This window comes from Halyomorpha halys, unplaced genomic scaffold (assembly GCF_000696795.3).
Source record: "Halyomorpha halys isolate HHAL.00 unplaced genomic scaffold, Hhal_1.1 Scaffold314.1, whole genome shotgun sequence".
In the NCBI taxonomy this organism is placed as follows: Eukaryota; Metazoa; Arthropoda; class Insecta; order Hemiptera; family Pentatomidae; genus Halyomorpha; species Halyomorpha halys.
In genome coordinates, this window is record NW_027106005.1 from 31,047 (window position 1) to 51,197 (window position 20,151).

The 20,151-nt window shown below is 28.1% G+C and overlaps 1 protein-coding gene across 1 annotated transcript; it reads right to left on the reverse strand.

The window, feature by feature from the left end:
- Nucleotides 1-723: 723 nt before the first annotated feature.
- AGO3 (Argonaute 3) lies at nucleotides 724-19,694 on the reverse strand. Its single transcript, XM_014421345.3, has 18 exons — nucleotides 19,564-19,694; nucleotides 17,647-17,828; nucleotides 17,140-17,300; nucleotides 16,884-16,997; nucleotides 14,966-15,164; nucleotides 13,374-13,579; nucleotides 12,244-12,357; nucleotides 11,807-11,972; nucleotides 11,634-11,735; nucleotides 11,170-11,335; nucleotides 10,908-11,089; nucleotides 8,734-9,018; nucleotides 8,089-8,205; nucleotides 4,993-5,187; nucleotides 4,510-4,698; nucleotides 2,919-3,026; nucleotides 2,564-2,704; nucleotides 724-916 (listed from the first exon to the last, which is right to left on the reverse strand). Exons 2-18 carry the CDS (start codon nucleotides 17,812-17,814, stop codon nucleotides 830-832), a joined length of 2,700 nt encoding a protein of 899 aa, XP_014276831.1. The 5' UTR covers nucleotides 17,815-17,828; nucleotides 19,564-19,694; the 3' UTR covers nucleotides 724-829.
- Between the last annotated feature and the right edge of the window lie 457 nt (nucleotides 19,695-20,151).

A 20,151-nucleotide genomic window follows, 5' to 3' on the forward strand; every position in this document is an offset into this window, starting at 1 on the left:
CAACAAAGACCAAAAGTATTCATATTTTCTGAACATGCCTCATATTCAGTTACTCAGTTATCCATCCATAGCTCAGTTTGGCTTGAAAGTTGTCAAAGCACTAATTACACAGATGGATCATGGGAAAAAATAGAAATAAAACATGGCATTTTTTTAAGATTTTTTTTTTAGAAATATTAAAAAACAGTATGTCAGATGTGGATTTGATAAAACAAAATATTAAAAATAATTAGAAACAATAGTTAATAATAATATGTTTGTTTATAAAAACATATTTTTTTTAATAGGAACTGAATTTAACTTAACAATAAGAATAATATACAAAGATGAACATAATTAATTAGCTGATATTTGATAAATCATTTTTACAATAATTAAAATATTCCAAAAATTATAAGTATCTGATGAATTTAATAAAATAACTCAGTTAAAGATATATCGTTTTTAACATTGAATAAAAGTTGAAAACAAGAAACAAATATTTATAAAACAAATCAAATATAGAAATCGTAATAACAATATTTATTTGTTTAAGAATTACTTTCTTGAGATTTACAAATGACTGTGATTATCGAACAATCTCAATTAATCAAAGGATTGTTTTGAATTTGTTATCAAAAATATAATATAGCATTCCATAGGAATGATTAAACTTTTATAACAACAGCTCGTAGTAATAAAAATATAAATGTATACAATAGAAATAAAAATATACACTTTGATTACAAAAAATTAACAAATAAAAATATATTTTTTTATAGTACAAAATAACATCATTATTTAAGTATATATACATATTTATATGTATAATATGAGTGTATATATAAATTTACAAATAAAACAGTTTGTCTGACAGCGATTCTGCTGCTTCTTTATGAATATTTTCTCCGATCAAATAGGCAAGTCTGTGAGCATACTGGAAAAAAAAAAAATAATAATATAAATAAATAAGATCATGTAAAATAAAATCAGCTTACAATACAACAGTTATGATAATAATAACAATGTTCATTGACCATACAATTAGGGTTCTGAAAAAATCTGGAAAACCATGAGAAATGTCAACTTGCTTTAAGTTATGATATCAATTTTAACAAAATTTATAATTGTTTTAAAACAAAATTTGTTTCCTTGAAAAACTACTTTTAAAAAAATATGGCATACATAGTACACGATTCATTCAACTTTTACTTAACATTCTGGAAGGCTACAATTTAAAATAATACAATTTTAATTTTCGTGTGGTTATAAAGATCCGTATTATTTTTTTTTGTATTTTAGGGTTTCTCGAGGTGCAAATAATGAATATAAACTTTTTTCTTGCCAAGAATATGACAGTTTATCAAAATATAACAAAGCTGTTTACATATAATTGGAATTTTTTGGCTATCTTCAATTTTACAGTCTATAACCAGCTGTCACTATTATTACATAAAGGGGCACTTCCGGTTGATTTAATCGAAGAATTTGCTATAACCCCAGGGATATATCAGCCTTAAATATATAATTTTAGTTTCTTATTATGACTCCTTTGTAAGCTAGACTTTTCACACACACAAACCATTTTTGAGACTTGGTATTCAGCCTTGTAGAACTTCAAAAAGTAGATTTTTGTCATTGAAAACTTGAATTTGAAATTGCAATACTTGACCTTACTATAGATTTAGTATATAGCCAAGTGAATGGCAAAAAAAAAACTATTATCACGTATTTATCAATAATATTATTTAACCTTCTAACCTAACTTAAGCTAAATTGTTGATAAGTGAGAGATCATTTCACTAATTTTATTAGACCTGGGCAGAATAGCCTGCATAAAAAAAATTAATAGTTGGATGTGAGGTGTGAATTTATAGTTAAGATAGTATTTGAAGAAGGCCTTGGACTTTTAAAATAATAAAATATTAAATATTTCAAAGAGTCTTTGAAACTAGAATGGATATAATTAATTTTATTAAAAAAAAATTGTATACGAAATCATAAGGTTTTACAATTTTTTTTATTTTTTAATAATAATGGAAGAAAAAAAAAAAAAGAAGTTAGGAAAAAACAATCAACTTCCCATCTCTAATTCAAGTTCTTAAATGTCAAATAAACCATTCAGTAATTACTCACCTCTTTTCAAGGTCTTTGAATATTAAAAAAAAACTATTATTTAAAATTAGTTTTGCAGCAAAAAAAAAAACAGTTCCCTATCAGGATGAGAATTTTAATAAAAAAGGACCTAAAAAAACTTCTTCTTTGGAAGATAGATATAGAAGACAAGATACACTTTAATTAAGTAATTAAAATATAAAATTGTGCTTATAGATGTTCGATATTATGAATTAATATCGACCAATAACAACCACTATAAGCAGAATAATGTCTATACCTTTATAGATCACCACATTCTCTATGAGATATTCAGACTACATTAGACACATTTTCATAAATAAACACTAATGCCTCGGATAAACGGATAATTTACATTTCACTGACTTATGATTTAATAACATTTTACAAAGAGAAAAATATAGAGCACTATTGCTGAATAGACTAAGAGTTAAAAATTTTAAACTACCTGACACGGAGCGGGAACTCTGATCGTTCCTGGCCAGTTATAATACAGATGGGTCAGCATATATGTGAATCGCTGAATTTGATCTGGAGACATGCTCGTCGTATTCCTTACGACGATGTAGTGTGTTGGAGAAACAGTTCCCTACAATAAAATAAAACATTAGTTCTATATTAACCATAATTCAGAGGATAAGAAATCGGCCATGATTGAACAAATATAAAATTTGTAGGTATATAAAATTTTTTCTCCTGATTTAAATGTAACTAATCAGTAAAATAAAATCTTATAGAGAGATATTCATTACACGGCAAAAAAATTAAACCAATTAAATTTAATATGAATAATTATGTATTACCTGGCTAACGTGTTGGGAGACTAAGAAGAAATCGTGAAGGTAACGACGAGTAATAGTGTGATCCATGACAGTTCCTGGCATTGGATTAGAAAAGCTCTTATCACGTTCCTTAAAATAAAACAATAATATCTATAAATATATCATCATTTATTGAAAAATTGAAACTATATTCTACACCTGACTGATTCATAAAATCCCTTATTGATACAATATTATTTTTGACATTGAAATGCACCTTTTCTGACAATTAAAACTCATAGTTTCCTATTTAAATTTAATGCTGAAAATTATCTTTTGAAGGAAAAGTAACATTCTATACAGAGAACTTTAATACAAAATTTAATTTCTAATTTTAGCTTATCGGGAGCCCTATTTTAGTCATGTCCTGCAACTCCTTATGTTTGGGATAAAGTAAGTTTATAATGATGTCCTTATTTTTTAATTAAAGTTGGTATTATAATGGATTAATTTTAAATAAGTTAGCAAGATCTGCAAGTTTGCTAATGTAGAAAGGATGACAATGTCATAATTCAAGGATGGAAAAAAAAAAAAAAGTGATAAAAAATTCAGTTAGCTGCAAGCATTTTGGTTTTTAGACAGCAGAGTAAATTAACTTTACTAGAAAAAACTGTTACTGATAAAACAGTTTATCACTTAAGTATCTTAAATTTCACCAATGTAATTGTTTATTACAAAAGTAACTTAACTGTTACTTATACAACAGTTAATACTAAAGTAAACTAACTTTATTAGCAAGATTGTTACCAACATAACCATTATTTTAGTTCAAGGAGATAAGACTTAGTACTTTGAAAAGTGATCTACTGGCAACTGCCAAAAGCACAAAGAAAAGAGAAAAGCAACTAGAACGATAGTTACAAGGATTATCGTCAAAGAGGCTGTGGTGACCGATAGTATTAAGGCATCACCTTAGCAACCTCGAGTCAGAAGTAAATCTGGCTAGAACAGGTTGGTAACTTACAGGATAACATATCTTTTTAAATCATTTTTTCCATACCTTTTTTTTTTCTTCAATTTTAAATAATTATTATTAAATTAAAATATTAATATTTCTTTATTCCTTTTGGATTAATACAACCTTAAATTTTTATTTCATTAATTATGTTATTTTACTTACATTTATTTTCCACTTCTTTAATTCTATATTTTAAATAATTTTCATTCTGTACATATTAACTACGTTTTCATATGTATTTTATTATTTGTCCTTTCCTTTTAGTTAAGTTTAATATTACTCTTTTCATACAGCCGTTATCTTCTTATAATATTTAAACAATTTATGTCTTTGTTTTTCAATACTATTTATGTATCTATAATGTTAGTTATTTTCTTATCATTCTGACTGATGACTTTTAAAAACAAATTTTTGCTAGACTTTTATTTCTTCTTAGAATTAGGAATTGACAGTTCGGCTACTTAAAACTGTCTGTGAATTCTACAATAATTTTATACACAATCATAGCAAAACCGTAAAGAAATAACAATTTCTTTTAAAATTTTTGCATTTGATAAAAAAAAAAAATATAAATTCCTTATTACTTAAACCTATAAATTAGATATAAATACTTACAACACCAAATAGCCTTGTGTTAATCCTTTTCTGTACAACTACAAAAAGGATCTTTGGCATGTATTCCGGTGAAATTCTCTGACAAGCATTCATTATTTGAGGCAATTCGTAATCTTCACAAAGACGCAGCTGACCGTCAGATACTCCATCTCTAAATATTGTGATTTGTTCAGGATAACTTCCATTAACCTGAAAATAAACATGATATAGATGAAAATAACTCTAAAAAAAAAAAAAAAAATAACTCTAAAATTACTGCACAAAGTCCAGTTTCATAAGCCATTGAAAAATTGGGTGAATGACGCAATATAGTAGAATAGAGATAACAGTAAGATTGTTTGGTTTTTCTAAATTTTCTATGACTAATTTTTTTTTCTCGATTAACTCTTCATTTATACATGATATTAAAAATAATGAATTGTTAGATTTATGATAAAAAAAAATAAAAAAATAAATACAAAAAATACAAAATATATGTCGTACCTCTCTGTACTTCTGCAAGGAGGCAATCATACTGACTTGCAGGCCTGCTACAAATTCCAACCCTGTAGACTGACTGTAAATTTTGGAATACCAACGGGTCAAAGGTTGATTCAAAGAGCTTACAAGAGCACCAACGCTGTCTGCCCTCCTCTTTGGGTCATGATAGGTGTCCAGTCCGCAAACCATTGTGTATTTCTAGGAATATACATAATAAATCATGTTAAATGTTTAATCAATGTACGATAACTAGAAATAGATCTAGATATATAAACAAGAAAAATCTATTCATTTAGTAGTATGACAGTCAGTGAATGATGAATCATGAGAGTAAAAATTAATATAAGGATGATTTCAAAATTATGGTCACAGAGATGTTACAAAAAAACTTCTGAACTTGAAAAAATATTTTTCTTTTGAAGGTTGTAAAAAATGTACAGAGGTATAAAATTAAGTCAATTGTTAACCCTTCAACTTGTACACTCGAATTAATTCGAGCACATTAAACATGCAAAACTGTTCATACTCTACATAATTCGAGCTGTGTTGTATTTTATGCTGTTGTAATTTATCACACTCGAATATAATCGAGAATTGAAAATAAAAATGTGATAATAATAAAATCAATAACAATGATTTATTCTCTGTAATAATACTCTATAGCTTTAGCCCATGTTTATACATGGAACTAGGTATTATGGCCGACATCTGGTGTCCATCATACCAGTTTATGAACAATCCTCGTAAACTTCACAAACACAACAAGTATGATAAAAGATAAAATTAAATTTTATGTTATACTTCAGTAAAATATACATTGAAAAATGAGAGATTGAGAATCAAAATATGAATACGCAAATTTGTCGGAAAGCGGCTCAGAAGAAATTGATAATTATAATAGTGATTCTGAAGACAAACCAAAATCCTCTGGAATTCTATGACTAATGGAACGCCATTTTCTCAGTTTTGTTCCACCAATACCAAAAAAAGAAGCTCCCACAAGATATTGCGCTAAAAGGGATAGCAAAAGACAAGGAAAAGAAAAGAGAGTCGTTACATGTGTAATATTTGCAATGTTGGGCTATGTGCTGCACTTTGCTTCGGAATATATCACACAAAAGAAAATTTTGAATAATTTTTAAAAATAAATACTACTATTATAATTATTCAAGTTGTAAAAGTATAAATAAATATTCTTACTGATAAAAATATGTTTTTTTCGAAATAGCATAAAAAAGTTGATATACGTGTAAGATTGCAATATTCGACTCTTTTCTGCAATGTGGATCAAAATCAAAAATTATAATAAAAATTTTGATTATTTTTGAAATTTTTTGCTAAGACTATTTTCTAAATTGTGTTTTTTTACATTTAAAAAAATTTGATTTGAACCCCCCCCCTGCGTTAAGGGGTTAAAAAAATGTTCTTAACTATTTATATTATAATTTATGCCTAGTATTTCCTTGGGTTGTCACAGTTTATCGGGTTCAAAATTCTGGATTTTTCATAGCTTTGAAATAAGATGGGTTACATACCCTTGATCCCTCAAAATGACCCAATGACATTAGAGCACTATAAAATCCCGTTACAACCTATCTTGGTCATTCCCTGATTTTTTTTTTGCTCCAACATGCCCACTTATCACCATTCGCTTCAAGTCTCAATTATTCATAGTTCTTAAGATAAGTGATAGACTTAGTTATATCATTAGAATATTTTTATTCATCCTCTCTCCCTAGGCATTATAATTTCAGTAATAAATTGATACATTTCTCCAGAGCTGTGGATAGTTGCGCGGTTTTTGAACTAAAAAATAGGTTTGTTGAATACGTAAGAAAACTGTTGTGTTCTTAAACAATGCAGTATTATTTCCTAACACCTCACTCCTAATGTATAATCAAAAATCCTTATTTAGCTAGGGAGAGAGATAATAGGGCAGTAGGAAGTAAGACTATCATCGGATAATAAATTTAGCAGTTACAGTTTATACATTTGCCTTTCTCATCGCTCCCCTCCCCCTCCAAAAATTTCCATCATATCCATCAACAGAAAAGGACACAAAAAAATATTATTTACTTACATTTTTCTATTAAAACCCTTATATATTTTAAGCATAGACTTACTAAAATATTACAGATCATTCGTACACAAGGTGAGAGAGAGGTCTCGTCATGAGCGCCTTACTTGAATCATAGATCTTAAGTAATACATCCTATGCTTACACGGTGATTGTTTTCAGACAGATAGCAGTATTCAACCAAGAAGAAAAAACTTACTTATACAAAATGTTATTTGTTGTTATACATTTCATTTTTAGAATGTAATTTATTACTAACTTGATATTACCCTATGATTTTATTGTTAGAAATTTTTATTTTTATCATTCCCAAAATACTATACTCTTCGCTAGATTGCAATTCTCACTCCTTAATATTTCTACTTTATTTATTTATTTTTTTAATTTGCATGAGAAAGTGTACATAAAAAAAAATTCTAATTTTTTAAATGTTTTAACATCACAAAATAGTTTAGTCAATATCATAACGAAAATATGAAATCATCCGTAAAAAAATACCCACGTAGTCAATTGATATATACCCCTATGTAAATGTTAATATATTCATACATATTGCAACAAATTTGTTTAATTTTGTGGTATTCTATAGACAGAACCATCGACTATGGTAACTTAGTGACAAACCTACCAGCTTTGAGGCAGTAGATAAAGAAACCCCTACCTACGGTACTATCTTTAGAACATGCCCAATCCAAAATAAAACCACAACTTTTTTTTTTGAGATGTGCCACTGTTCAAGCAAAGTAATGATATGTTCATAATTAAATAGTATTTTAATAAATAGTTCTTCCTTTCTTTTGTTCAAAAAATAAATCGAGCAATCAATTATATAGATCCTTCATTTTATTATTTGGAAAATTTATTTATTTATTTTTTTAAACACAATTATAAATAAATAAGTGATAAATTTCATAATCCTACATTGTGTTTGGACTATAAGTAACTGATTAAGACACGCTATGATAATAATATAAGTCTTGAGATTTTTATAATAACATATATAGAAGTGGTTGTGAACTTACCAAAGGTACATTAACTGCCCATAACGTTCCACCGAGTTTACAATTCATCTGTAAGGCAATTTTCAAAGTAATGGCTTTAGAAGTCCCAGCTCTTCTAACTGTCCTTGCCAGAATTACCTAAAAAATAAATAAATAAAAATACAGTTCAACAAATCAAATTATCTAAATACTACTTAGTGAAATAATGGTAATTTCAAAATGACAGAAAGAGATACTATAAAACTTAAACAATATATATTAGGAAACGATTGGGGGTACGGTGAAAGAATTTGATGCCTTCATCAGGGTTAAGAACAAAAATAAGGTAATAACCATAATGAATAAAAGGAAATATAATTTTAATAATATAATAAAAGGAAATATAATTTTAATAATATAATAAAAGGGAATAACTAAATATATAAGAAGATAAAAGATAATCTTTAGTTTCACTTGGATTATATTTCTTATTACAGTTAGTTAATAGTTGCTTTTATTCTTTAATTTTTATGTTGTCAACAAACATTTCCACTAACGGATTTCTCTAAAGTATTTGTAATTCACATTTTGCTCACTTGCACTAGTTTACTCAGTGTTGCAACCCAATTTAAAGTGAATTTTTAAATATGTTAAATTAATAGCTATGAATGTCTAAATATTACATACCTGAGAAGGAATAGGTTCTTCAACGCAACACAATTTCTTAACAGCGCTATATTTGTCAGTCCTGGCCAATGGAAAGATGACAACAACAATCTGTATGTTGTTCTTGATCGACGACCTTAAAGATCTAATGTAATTGTCCGTCCTGTCGTCTGGAATGGAAACGATATCAGGCTTGTTGATTTTGATACCCATTTGCGGTCCTATTTTTATCATCTGTTCTATGAAAGACGTAACCATATCCATATCTCTTCTGGTGCAGATCACGGACCATGTTACAAAATTAACCTAAAAGGAAAAAAAAAAAAAAAAAATTATCATCAGGTAAAAAATAATGAATAAAAAAAAAATAAGTGCCACAGACTACCAATATTTAACCAATAAATTCATCTGTGTAATCATTTTCAATTTATTATAGGGAAGATGGTTCATGTGGCGGTCAAAAAAGGTACAAAAATAGCAGAAAAAATTTTTTATTAGTAACCGTTCCACCGCACTTGGCAGAGCTGAGTCCTGAAGGTAGGTATACTATCATCATAGGTAGGTATACTATCATCATAGGTAGGTATACTATCATCATAGGTAGGTATACTATCATCATAGGTAGGTATAAGGTAGGTATACTATCATCATAGGTAGGTATACTATCATCATAGGTAGGTATACTATCATCATAGGTAGGTATACTATCATCATAGGTAGGTATACTATCATATGATAGGTATACTATCATTTAGTAATAAATGAGTATTGTAGTATAGATTAGTCATTCTACTTCCAGGACTCAACCCTACAAAGTGGGACGGATATTGGTTACTAACAATTTTTTTTTTTATATTTTTTTTACTGCCATCCCTTCCAACAACTATCACAAACAGTTAACTACTAATCTTCTACTACTTTAAATATGGTGTATTTTTTCATTGATGAAATATTTATGGGCCTTCTTAATTTCACTTGTGGGGCTCCTCAAAGAGTAATTTTGTTCCCCCTAATTTTTTTTAGAACTACAGAACTTTTTTCAATGCTATAGAACTACAAGATCCTGATAAGTGGGCATATAATTTTTTTCTTTATTATGTGGTATGCAACTGAATAAATGTAATATGTAGCATACTAGAGGAAAACTCATACCCGGATTATTTTTGAACGAAGAATATTGTATATTAGGATTACATTACCACTGGTAGGAGAGCCTGGAAATAATATAATGTGTCGCAATATACTATAAGGCAGCAATAACTATATGGCAACTAATAAGGAAAGGCTGGGTAGCAGTAACATACTACATGGCAACAATATACTGCATAATATAATATATTGCTGTTTTAGGAAACTGTCCACATAAAAGATAGTTTGCTAATATGTCAAACTGGCTCCACAAGAGCTACAGAAACAGCTAAAAATTCCAGCAGTTACAAAAAAAAAAACAGGTTAGTTGCTAAGAGAACAATGAAGCTAATAAAAATGGCTTATAGGCCATAGCAGCAGAAAAAAAAAAAAATTTCAACAGACGATTAAAGCCTGCTAAATAAACCAAGAGATTTTGTATGTTTATAACAACATGAAAAGAAAAAACTACTGACTGACTTCAGACTAAACGAAGGACATAATAAATTATATAGAAATATTGTGTCTAAGGTTAGGCCTATCTATTTACATTGTAACACTTGATCAACAGAAGTTTTAAAGACAGAATTTTAATTAATTTGTTTTGAATATCATCTATTAAACTATTAAAATTAAAAAAAAAAGTCATATATTATATTTTACTAAAACTAATCATTTTCCTTAACCCATTTCTGACCAAAGCTAGATAATTTCATATTTCTCGATTGTTCATTTTTCAAGTTCCGAAACTTACTTAAACAATTACTGAACTAGCTTTTCCATTTTATATACTAATGGAAAACGCTGTAAATTAATTAATATAACGTAATAAAAAAAAAATCAAAATAATATTAAAAAAAAAAATCAATGTTATTGTTTGAATATTTTTAATTAGTTTTTCTAAATGTTAGCTTGACAATATGTTTAGTTTACTTTAAAGAAAAATTATGTAAGACTGACATTATAAATAAGTTATCAATAGTCTGTTTTTAGGATTTCAGTTTATTTACTATCAGTATAAGTAATTAATGATAGATAATTATCAAAAGTATTAGGTAAATACTCACAACAGAAATTGCTTTGTTCTTATTGGAAGCACCAGACCAGTTTGCCTCTCGGCTACCAGGAATTGTGACTCCGCCACCAAACATTACGTCGATTGGGGGTATATTGCGACCCGGAAGAACCATATAAGCATCATCCAGTGAGATCCCCCAATCAGAGAGAACTTTGGTGGCTTCAGGGGAAGCTAATCGACACAAATTAAAAATTTAAAGAAAATAATAATAACTATTAAAAGAAATTATATTAATAAAAAATATATAGTACCTCTAATATTATTAGTGAATTGGTTTATGGCATAATGCCTTTGGTTGGGCGAAATACTGATACACTGTGTTATATCTTTCATAACCCTGGCATCGGCCCTCATTGTATCTGTTATTCCTGTTAAAAAGCACAGTTCGGGAACTAGAGAAACCAGTTGTTTTTCTTCCTATAGAAAAAAATAAAGTCTTAAATTATTAAAAGAAAAAAAAAATTGTTCCTCTATAAAAATAAAATTAAATATGTGTTTAAGTTAAAATAAAAAAAAAAAATTATAGCCAATTTTCATTAAAAAGATTTGTGTAGCTCTGATTGTATAGGTAAAACTTATAACGAACATTTGTGTACATGCAATTTGTCCATTAACCAGAAAAATAATAATAAAATAACCGATTCATTAGATCTAATGTGATATATAATAACTTCTGTATAATATTTTAATACATAATTAACATATATATACACACCTTTCCTCTAACCCGCATTTTCACTCTGCTTTTGAGAAGCGGTTGATTGGAATCTGTAAGCCTCAAGTTATACTGAAGCCTGTAATAGTCGACATATCTAACCTGAAAAAAATAAAACATGAGTAATACAGAATAAATAACACAAAGTAGACACCTAAAATAAATAGACTTACTTTTTCACCGTTGCTCTTTTCAAAACAATCATTTGGACATTCTTCAAATGACACATCGTCAATTCTGTAAACCTTGTTGTTATACTTTGTAAGTACAGACTGGCCCAGTATCAATTGGACAAATTCGTCTCTCCAGTGTTTTTGATTCGAGTTCTGGAGATCATCCCTGGAATTTTAACATGTTTTTATTTTTTACTGACCTTACTATTATTGCTAGTAACCTAGTATTTACAAAAGTAACTGCATTCTGATTTCATCGGTTACAACAGTCATTCATTATATATTCACTAGTAATGTGGATCTCAATTTTCTCTTTATGAAAAGAAAAAAAAAAACAAGAAGAGATTTCTCATACAATACAATGAATTAATACCACATTGTTGTACAACTAACTGCTATATAAATATTTAAATAGACAAAAAAATAAAAATACGTACATTAATTGAAGTACAGTTTGATTTCTTAGAACTCTGTGGGAGGCATCACAGCAGAGCATAATGCCACCTTCATATTCATCGATGGCGGTAATGTAGCCTGGCCAAACTTCAAGCCTAAAAAAGGTGACAATCAGCAGGTAATATGAAAAAGAAATATTACCTTCTAAAAGTTTACAATAAATGTCAAAAATTTGAAACTTGTAAATGTTGAATTGTTCAAGTAACTAAAAACAAACTCAACTCAGCAACCTTGGATTTTGATTGGCTACTATTTACTTTCATACAAGTTATAGTAGCTATTGATTATTATGGGTAATATATACTCGATAGTTTAATTTCCTAAAATTCAAAGAAAAGGACAGAGAAAATTCAAAAGAGATAATAATTAACACTTTTACTCACAACCAGATTCATCTTGTAATGCATACTTAAAAACATTATTTGATTAAAATTAGAGTTCTTTCATGTTTTATATAAAATATATTACAAAGTGAACAAAAAAAAATAAGAATTTAATTTAATCATAATTAAAACAAATTATAAAATATGTTGAATTTAAATATTGCACAGAACTTTGAAAAAGTGACATAACTCAATTCTTCATTAAAGATAGGACATAAGTGCCATAAATACGTTTTAGCTAATATGGAAAAAACTGTCACAGCATTACAATATTAACGCTTGAAAATTTCTAAAATTACGATGTATCATATAATAAAATTCTTCAAATTCTTAAAGAAAATTTGTTCTAGCTTCAGAGAATCAAATTTGTGTTAAAAGTAAAAATGGATAGTTTTGGATTTGTGACATTTCTAATATAAACTATTCAATTCAAGAATAAACATTACAAACATAAAGATAATAATTAAAGCATACTAGGGGTACACCCTGTCCGCCTAACTGCAGACCAATCCCCATTCTACAAATTGTACAACTGATAACTGTAATTTACATGTATTCTTTAGTTCAGATTGTATTATTTTTTCAATACAGTGTAAGCAGTAAAAAAATACCTACTTTTATTATTCCGCCTTACATGTAAAATAAAATATCACACGGTAATCACTAACATTTTTTTTTTATAATACAAAGAATAAACTAGTATAGTAAAAAAAAAAAAACTCCCATACTTATGCAATGGAATAGGCATGGCTGATTTTGGATCAAAAAAATTTTTCCCATGTAGCGCTAGACCTAAAATAACCATAATCCTTCTGAACAGAACGTTGTAGAGGTGTATCGCTTCCGGATCGCCTAATTTTCTTTCTTTTGTAAATGTAATTTTAACTGTAACAACGCTATTATCGTGTGCAACAGTTGTTTTTAATATGGTAACCTATTGGGAAAAAAATAAAAATAAATAATTGACAACAGCTATAAAAAAAAAAACAATGCTTAAATAAAATTTTATTAACAATACTAAAATAAAAAAAATATATAAATTAATTGATTGTTAGCTACTTGAGAAAACTAACAACGTTATTAATTCAATCTTTTGATTACTCCGACCCTCATAATTAATAAGGCGGAAAGAAAGACAAAGAAACTATAAACATAAACAAAATATTACTCTTGAGCTGGATTCTCCAACACTATTCATAATTTTGCACACTCAGCTGCAATTGATTAACTAAACTCTGAACCAAATACAGAAGTGAAAACCAGTTTCCACTGGCATTTAATCTATAATCACTTTCCTGACACTATTCAATTCACAAATTCTCCACAAGTCTCTGTCATGCCATTGTATAACTTTACTTATAGTATATATTTTTAATTAAGTTCTAAACATCAATAAATAAATTATAAAAAAAATTCCTCAGATTCTTATGATAGGGGTATTCATGATGTTTAGTTTTAACATGTTAAATGGAAAAACTCATGTTAAATGGAGAAATATTTCCTTCTTTAACCATTGAGAGTCTGTTACTAGGTCTGTTAAATGGAGAATAATGCAACAGACCAGTTGAGCTCGTTACCACTTTGTTGTCATAGTAACAAGCAATGTAATATTATACATATTACTCGCTCGTAGTTTCTGTTTTGGATGTTAAAACTAATAAAGCAATGGTCAATAATAATAATAATGTAATGTCAGTTGTCAATTAGCTCATCTTGATTCTCTTCCTCACAAATTAGAAGATCAACAAGACGCTCAGTGGCCAAACTTGCTCAACTTTGACTTTTAACTCACTTAAGACATGTTGTAACAAATTACTTTAATCAAAACTTAGAAGTAAACAATAACATGAAGTTTTGGAAGGAAAGGTTATAAAACAAGTTGCTAAAAAATCCAATAGGAGCTTATGCATTTAACATGAGTTTAAATAGGGCTGCTCACAATCCTATACTTATAACATTTAACATGGTAAAACATTTTACAATTAACACATCATGGATACTCCTGTTATAGTTAAATCTCCAACAGATTTATCACATCTCTCCTCCACCTCGCTTGTTCCTTGTTTCATCATTCATCATCACAAGTTAAGTGTGTATACTATGCTATTTCCTTGTTGACAAAGCAACGTAGGTTTTATAACAAAATGACAGTCTTAATTTAATATGAATTATTACAGAGATAGCCAAAACTCGCCTGGAAACAAGCCTCAAGTTAACTTCCTAACATAAATTCAAATCATTGAGGCTTTTCAATTATGCCTAAGACTGATTCAGAGTCACCATAATTTTACAATTAATTATTAAATAAAATGTGACTTACTTTCTGATTTAATTTAAATGGTAGATAGAGAACCATTCCATCAAAGAGTTTAGTATCTCCAATCACATCCTTGACGCTATTCAATATTCCGAATTTCAGACTCCTCGATTCAACTGGAGGATCGTATTGAACATCGTACTGGAACAGGCCTTTGCCTTTTTCTACTTTCAGCTTGACATAATTTACTCCCACAGATATTCTGAAAAAATAATAATAATAATAAAGAATATACCAAATTATAATATTAAAAAAAATCAGGATATCAAAAGTAATTTTATTTATAAACATTATAATCTTTGGCCATGGTCTCTCGTATGCAAAGGCATGTTTCAAGGTTATGTGTCCTAACTGAAAAAATGAATTCTCAGAATAAGAAATAAATTCCACATGAAGTTATGCCTAGTAGTGTTTTATTTAGGAGATGTTTATATCTAAATGTTTTCATTGTTATGAATTATTTAGCTTATGTAAAATAAATTTATATTAGTTCCAATTACTTTATTAAAGAAATGTAAACATCAACATTCATATTAAATCTTCAAAGTGATAACCTTGAGCATTGAGACAGGCACGGCATTTTTCTTCCATAACAAACAGTAGTGGCCGAAAGGCATTGGATATGCTGTTGTTTGGCAAGTTTCAATTATCCTTTGATTGGTATAGTTTCATTTGAGTCGAGCTGAATGGTAAAAATATAAACTTTGTTCTAGATTATTTACTAGGAAGTTAATTTGTTATGTATTTGGATGATAAAGTGAAGACACTTCCTAATAGAGTTTTTTTTTTTTTTTTTTTTTTATAAAAACATCTTTAATTTTATTGAGGACATTTTGAGGTCAGCTCATCTATTTCTTAACCAAATTTTGTTATAATGATAATGATTTTAATTCTTTCATAATGTTATAATTTAAATAATTATTAAATTATTATAGTATATAAATCATCAAAACTTTACCTAACAGGTTTTGCTTGGATACAATATTATATAATTGGAAAAAGTTATCTTAAGCTATTTTCTTTAAGTAAGCTCTAAAAATTATTTTAAATCAGCCTTAGACGGTTGAAGAAATAATAGGAAGGTTGAAAAATGATTCTCAGGAAAATAATATCATTGCATTTTATAATCTATGCTATTACAGGCAGTACTTGTTTTACATAGACTCATTTAAAACAATTTCCGAGTCAAAACGTTTAAATAATTCCTACAAGTAATTGTTTCAAGTCGAATCGAATTCAGAGTTATGCTAGAATAAAAAACTTTAATTTTTTTATTGAACGAATCTGTTAAAAATCAATTAGAATGAAAAATAAAGCAATAACAATTGCGTGCACATTTTATAAAATACTTTAAAAGCTACGAAATTTGGCTTTATGCATGTAAACACATTTTTGTCAAACAGGACTCCACGTACTAAAGAAAGAACCTGATGTAAGTACGAGAAGATATTGTATTTGGTTATATTTCTACCATGAAATTATTCATATTAAATTATATTAATTAACATCAAATTTATCAACTAATTCATAATAATATACTCCACTTTCCTTAAAAATTTTTTCCCTCATTAAATATATTTTTTTTTATCATCTAATATTAGTCCTTACTCATACCCACAGTTCCCTGTTGGATGCCCCAAGTGTATGGCAGAAGTGCTGCAAGCCAACACCACTTTCCAAAATTTTACTATAAAAAGATTATAGTGTTAAGTTTGAAAAAGCAAATATACAATCAATTTTAGCATTTACTTGGCAATGTTTATTCTTCCTTTTCTACATATTAAAACAACAGTACTGTGGGAAGAAAAAAAAAAGTTCGGGAAACGCTGACTTATACTATTGTCAGCTTTTTATACACTGAAAAGAGATACAATGTAACATCAAATATATATAATTTGTGATAATACAGAAAACTACTTACTCCCTTCCGAAACTCCCTTTCATAACAACAGGTTCTTTTTCTTCGACAGTGGATCCAGCCAATGAAGTTCTGGACAAGTGTCGAGTAATTTTTTCAACTGAAGGACTCCCTTCCCTGTAAAATCATTATATAAGATTTTTTGAAAAAATAATCATTTGAATTAGCAACCAACATTTTAGATTGAAAAAAAACAAAACAAAGTTTCTCTTGTCTTGTTTCTTTATAACTAGCATCGTGATCAAATGGGTAAATATACCTGGCGACGAGGGAGGCCAGCAAAGCTCTTCCTCTTCCTGAAGGTTTTGGAATCTCCTCTTTTAATTCTTCACTTTTCCTCATTTCACCGCCAAGGAGCAATGCACTTCTGCCCATTGGTTTCTTGACACCTTGACTTTCTGATGTATGAGCTGCCACATCCTAAAAATAATAAATAACCTTAATTAAAGATGATAAATTAAAAAACAAACAAACTGAAACAGGGTGAAATCCTAATATTTCATAACCTGTATGGATTTTTTGGTTCTATAAAAAAATGCTTTAACTCAAATAAAGATAATTACACTAGTATTTATTTTTTTCATTTAAGACATGTAAATGTCTTACAATATATGTAAATATACTATAGGGAAGAAAAGCACATTATTGCAAAATATGTGTTGCCCAACTGCATTGCTTTGCTACATAGACCATACATATCTAATGAAACAATTTTTTTAAATAAATAATTCTTAAAAAAAAATTCATAAACCTGTATTGTTATTACCTGTCTATAAGTATATGGATCTTGTTCTTGGGCGGCTGATGAAAGTGATGACGATGACCGGTGAGACGATGGTTCGTGTTGGGAGTATGATTGAGCATGGGACAGGTGAGGTTGTGATTCGAGAAGCTTTCTTAAAGCTTCTCCCCTCCCGAGGCGTCTACCATCCATTTTATGGCAAGAAACTGAAAAAAAAAATTGCTACGATTAAAAATTTTATTGCAATATTTGGCAAGACAGAGATAAATATTTTTACTGTGTATTTGTCTGTGAGCACTAATGAAACAACAATGAATAAAATAATATATTTTAATGAGATGTAATATAAATAAGATATCAAACTATCAATTTTCATAAAAGTAATAATGAAGTCTTTCTTTTATTTTATAATGTAGTCTTAATTTATAGTAGATTTATATATTAAACCCTAATATTGATTTTCACACAGCAGAGGATTAATAGACAAATATATTTGTCATTTGAGAAATAAACCTCCGAGAAAATTAACTTAAGGATACAGTTACAATACTAAAAAAAACTATCTTAAGACATTCTTACTATAATTTTGGTATTATAGTTTAGTACACTATAAATTTTGTATTGTGGTATAGTATATTATAATTTTGTATTTTAATGAAAGCATTAAGGGTTATACAACTAGTGGTGTTTCACATGGTATGGTTAGACAGTTAAATAGCAAATCCAACACCCGAAAAAATATATACGAGGTGTTTCTCAAATGACTGATTCGGTTTAATTTAGAGTAAGACAGAAGAAAATATTAGTTGAATTTAAAAGACTTTAAAATACACAATTTTGTAAATATAAAAGTATTTATACTAACCAATTTATACCACAAACCATTTCATATCAAGCGAATTCAGAGTTATGTTGCTTTAAAAATAAATTTTTTTTTATCGAACAAAGCCATTAATAAATCAATTAGAATGAAAAACATAGCTCTTAAAATTGGGTGCATATGATGTAAAAGACTATAGGTAAAGTAAAGGCTATGAAACATGACTTTAGTTGTATATACACTTTGACGAAATATGTGAATAAAATTAATGATTTTTACATTTTTGGAATCGATGAAAGACATTACTGAAATAATGAAAATTGAGAATAAGATTAAACTAAACTAAAAAATGTTTAGAACAGAGTACGAAACAAGGTTCTAGGAAATGAAAAGTTCAAACATCGAACCAATATAGATGTTTTACAAATTATTGAGATATACTGTACATTTACCTATTGTTAATTTATTAACTACACCAGAATCATAACTGAAAATTCAAAAATTTTCAGGAAACACCTTTGAAGTTATAAATACTTTACTTATTTCTGCGAAACTATGACACAAAGTAAAGAAAAAAAAGTACAATTTGCCTTAAAAATTCAGAAATGACAATCTAACAATTAAAATTTCACATTGCAATTGTACTTGAGATATGTAAACAAAAATCATGAACTTCAAGTAATGACTTGTTGTAGTAAAGACTGACATTTAAAAGTAAAAGATAATTAATAATATACAATGTGGAAAAAACAAATTAAAGAATAGCTCGTGAAATATGTTCGAATTATTCAACATTTGTAATAAATAACCAAATGGAAATTGGTCTTTTATGTGTAAAATATTAAACAAAGGCAGTGTTGAGTGTTGTGAAAAGTGTAAGCATGTTTCTAATAATAAAAGGATGAAGTACATTTTTTTGAAATAATGTAGAAAACTATAGAATAACTAATAGGCTTTATGATTCACATATTAAACGTATAAGAGTCAAATCACACAATGATGACATGTCAAATGACATGTTTCTACAACAACTTCTAATAAATTAAATAATTTAAGAACTAATAATTTATTAAAAAGAAAGCGAATCCAAATGTAATTAATAAATAAATTCTAATACTTACTAGCTTACTCAGTATCAACGTGAAGAACACAAGGTATATTCAAAACTGGAAGGAAAGCAGGATGACAGCCCCCTCCGGCAGACAACCACCAAGTCAAAAGATCTCCATAACCTCTTCATGTAAACAAAGGCACACTGTTGTGTCAGTGCTTCATGAATTTGGGGCTCTAGAGGGTGAAAAAAAATGAAAATATTTTTTTTTAATTTTTAACATTTTGGTCAAAGATTGGAATTTTCGATAATTAAAATCTCACATTATACCTCGGCAAGCGAAGGAAATTTTATATAAACATTTGAGACGAGAGTCCTAAAAGAATTACATTGCACTTAAGCCAATAAAACACTGAATTGCTTGTAAACAAAGTTATTTAAGCATTTTAATCTTGTTGATAACAATAGGTTAAAGTCTAACGACGTTTATAAACTTAAACTGAGCTACATTTAGATATATGTGTACTGTAGCCGTGAATTGAGTGTCTTTTTTTTTTGGAGGGGGGGGGAAGGTCCAACCACTCATAATTTCTTCTTGGTCAACTACCAAAACTTCTATACTAATTAATTAATCACCTTTTTAATTGACTTATCCCAG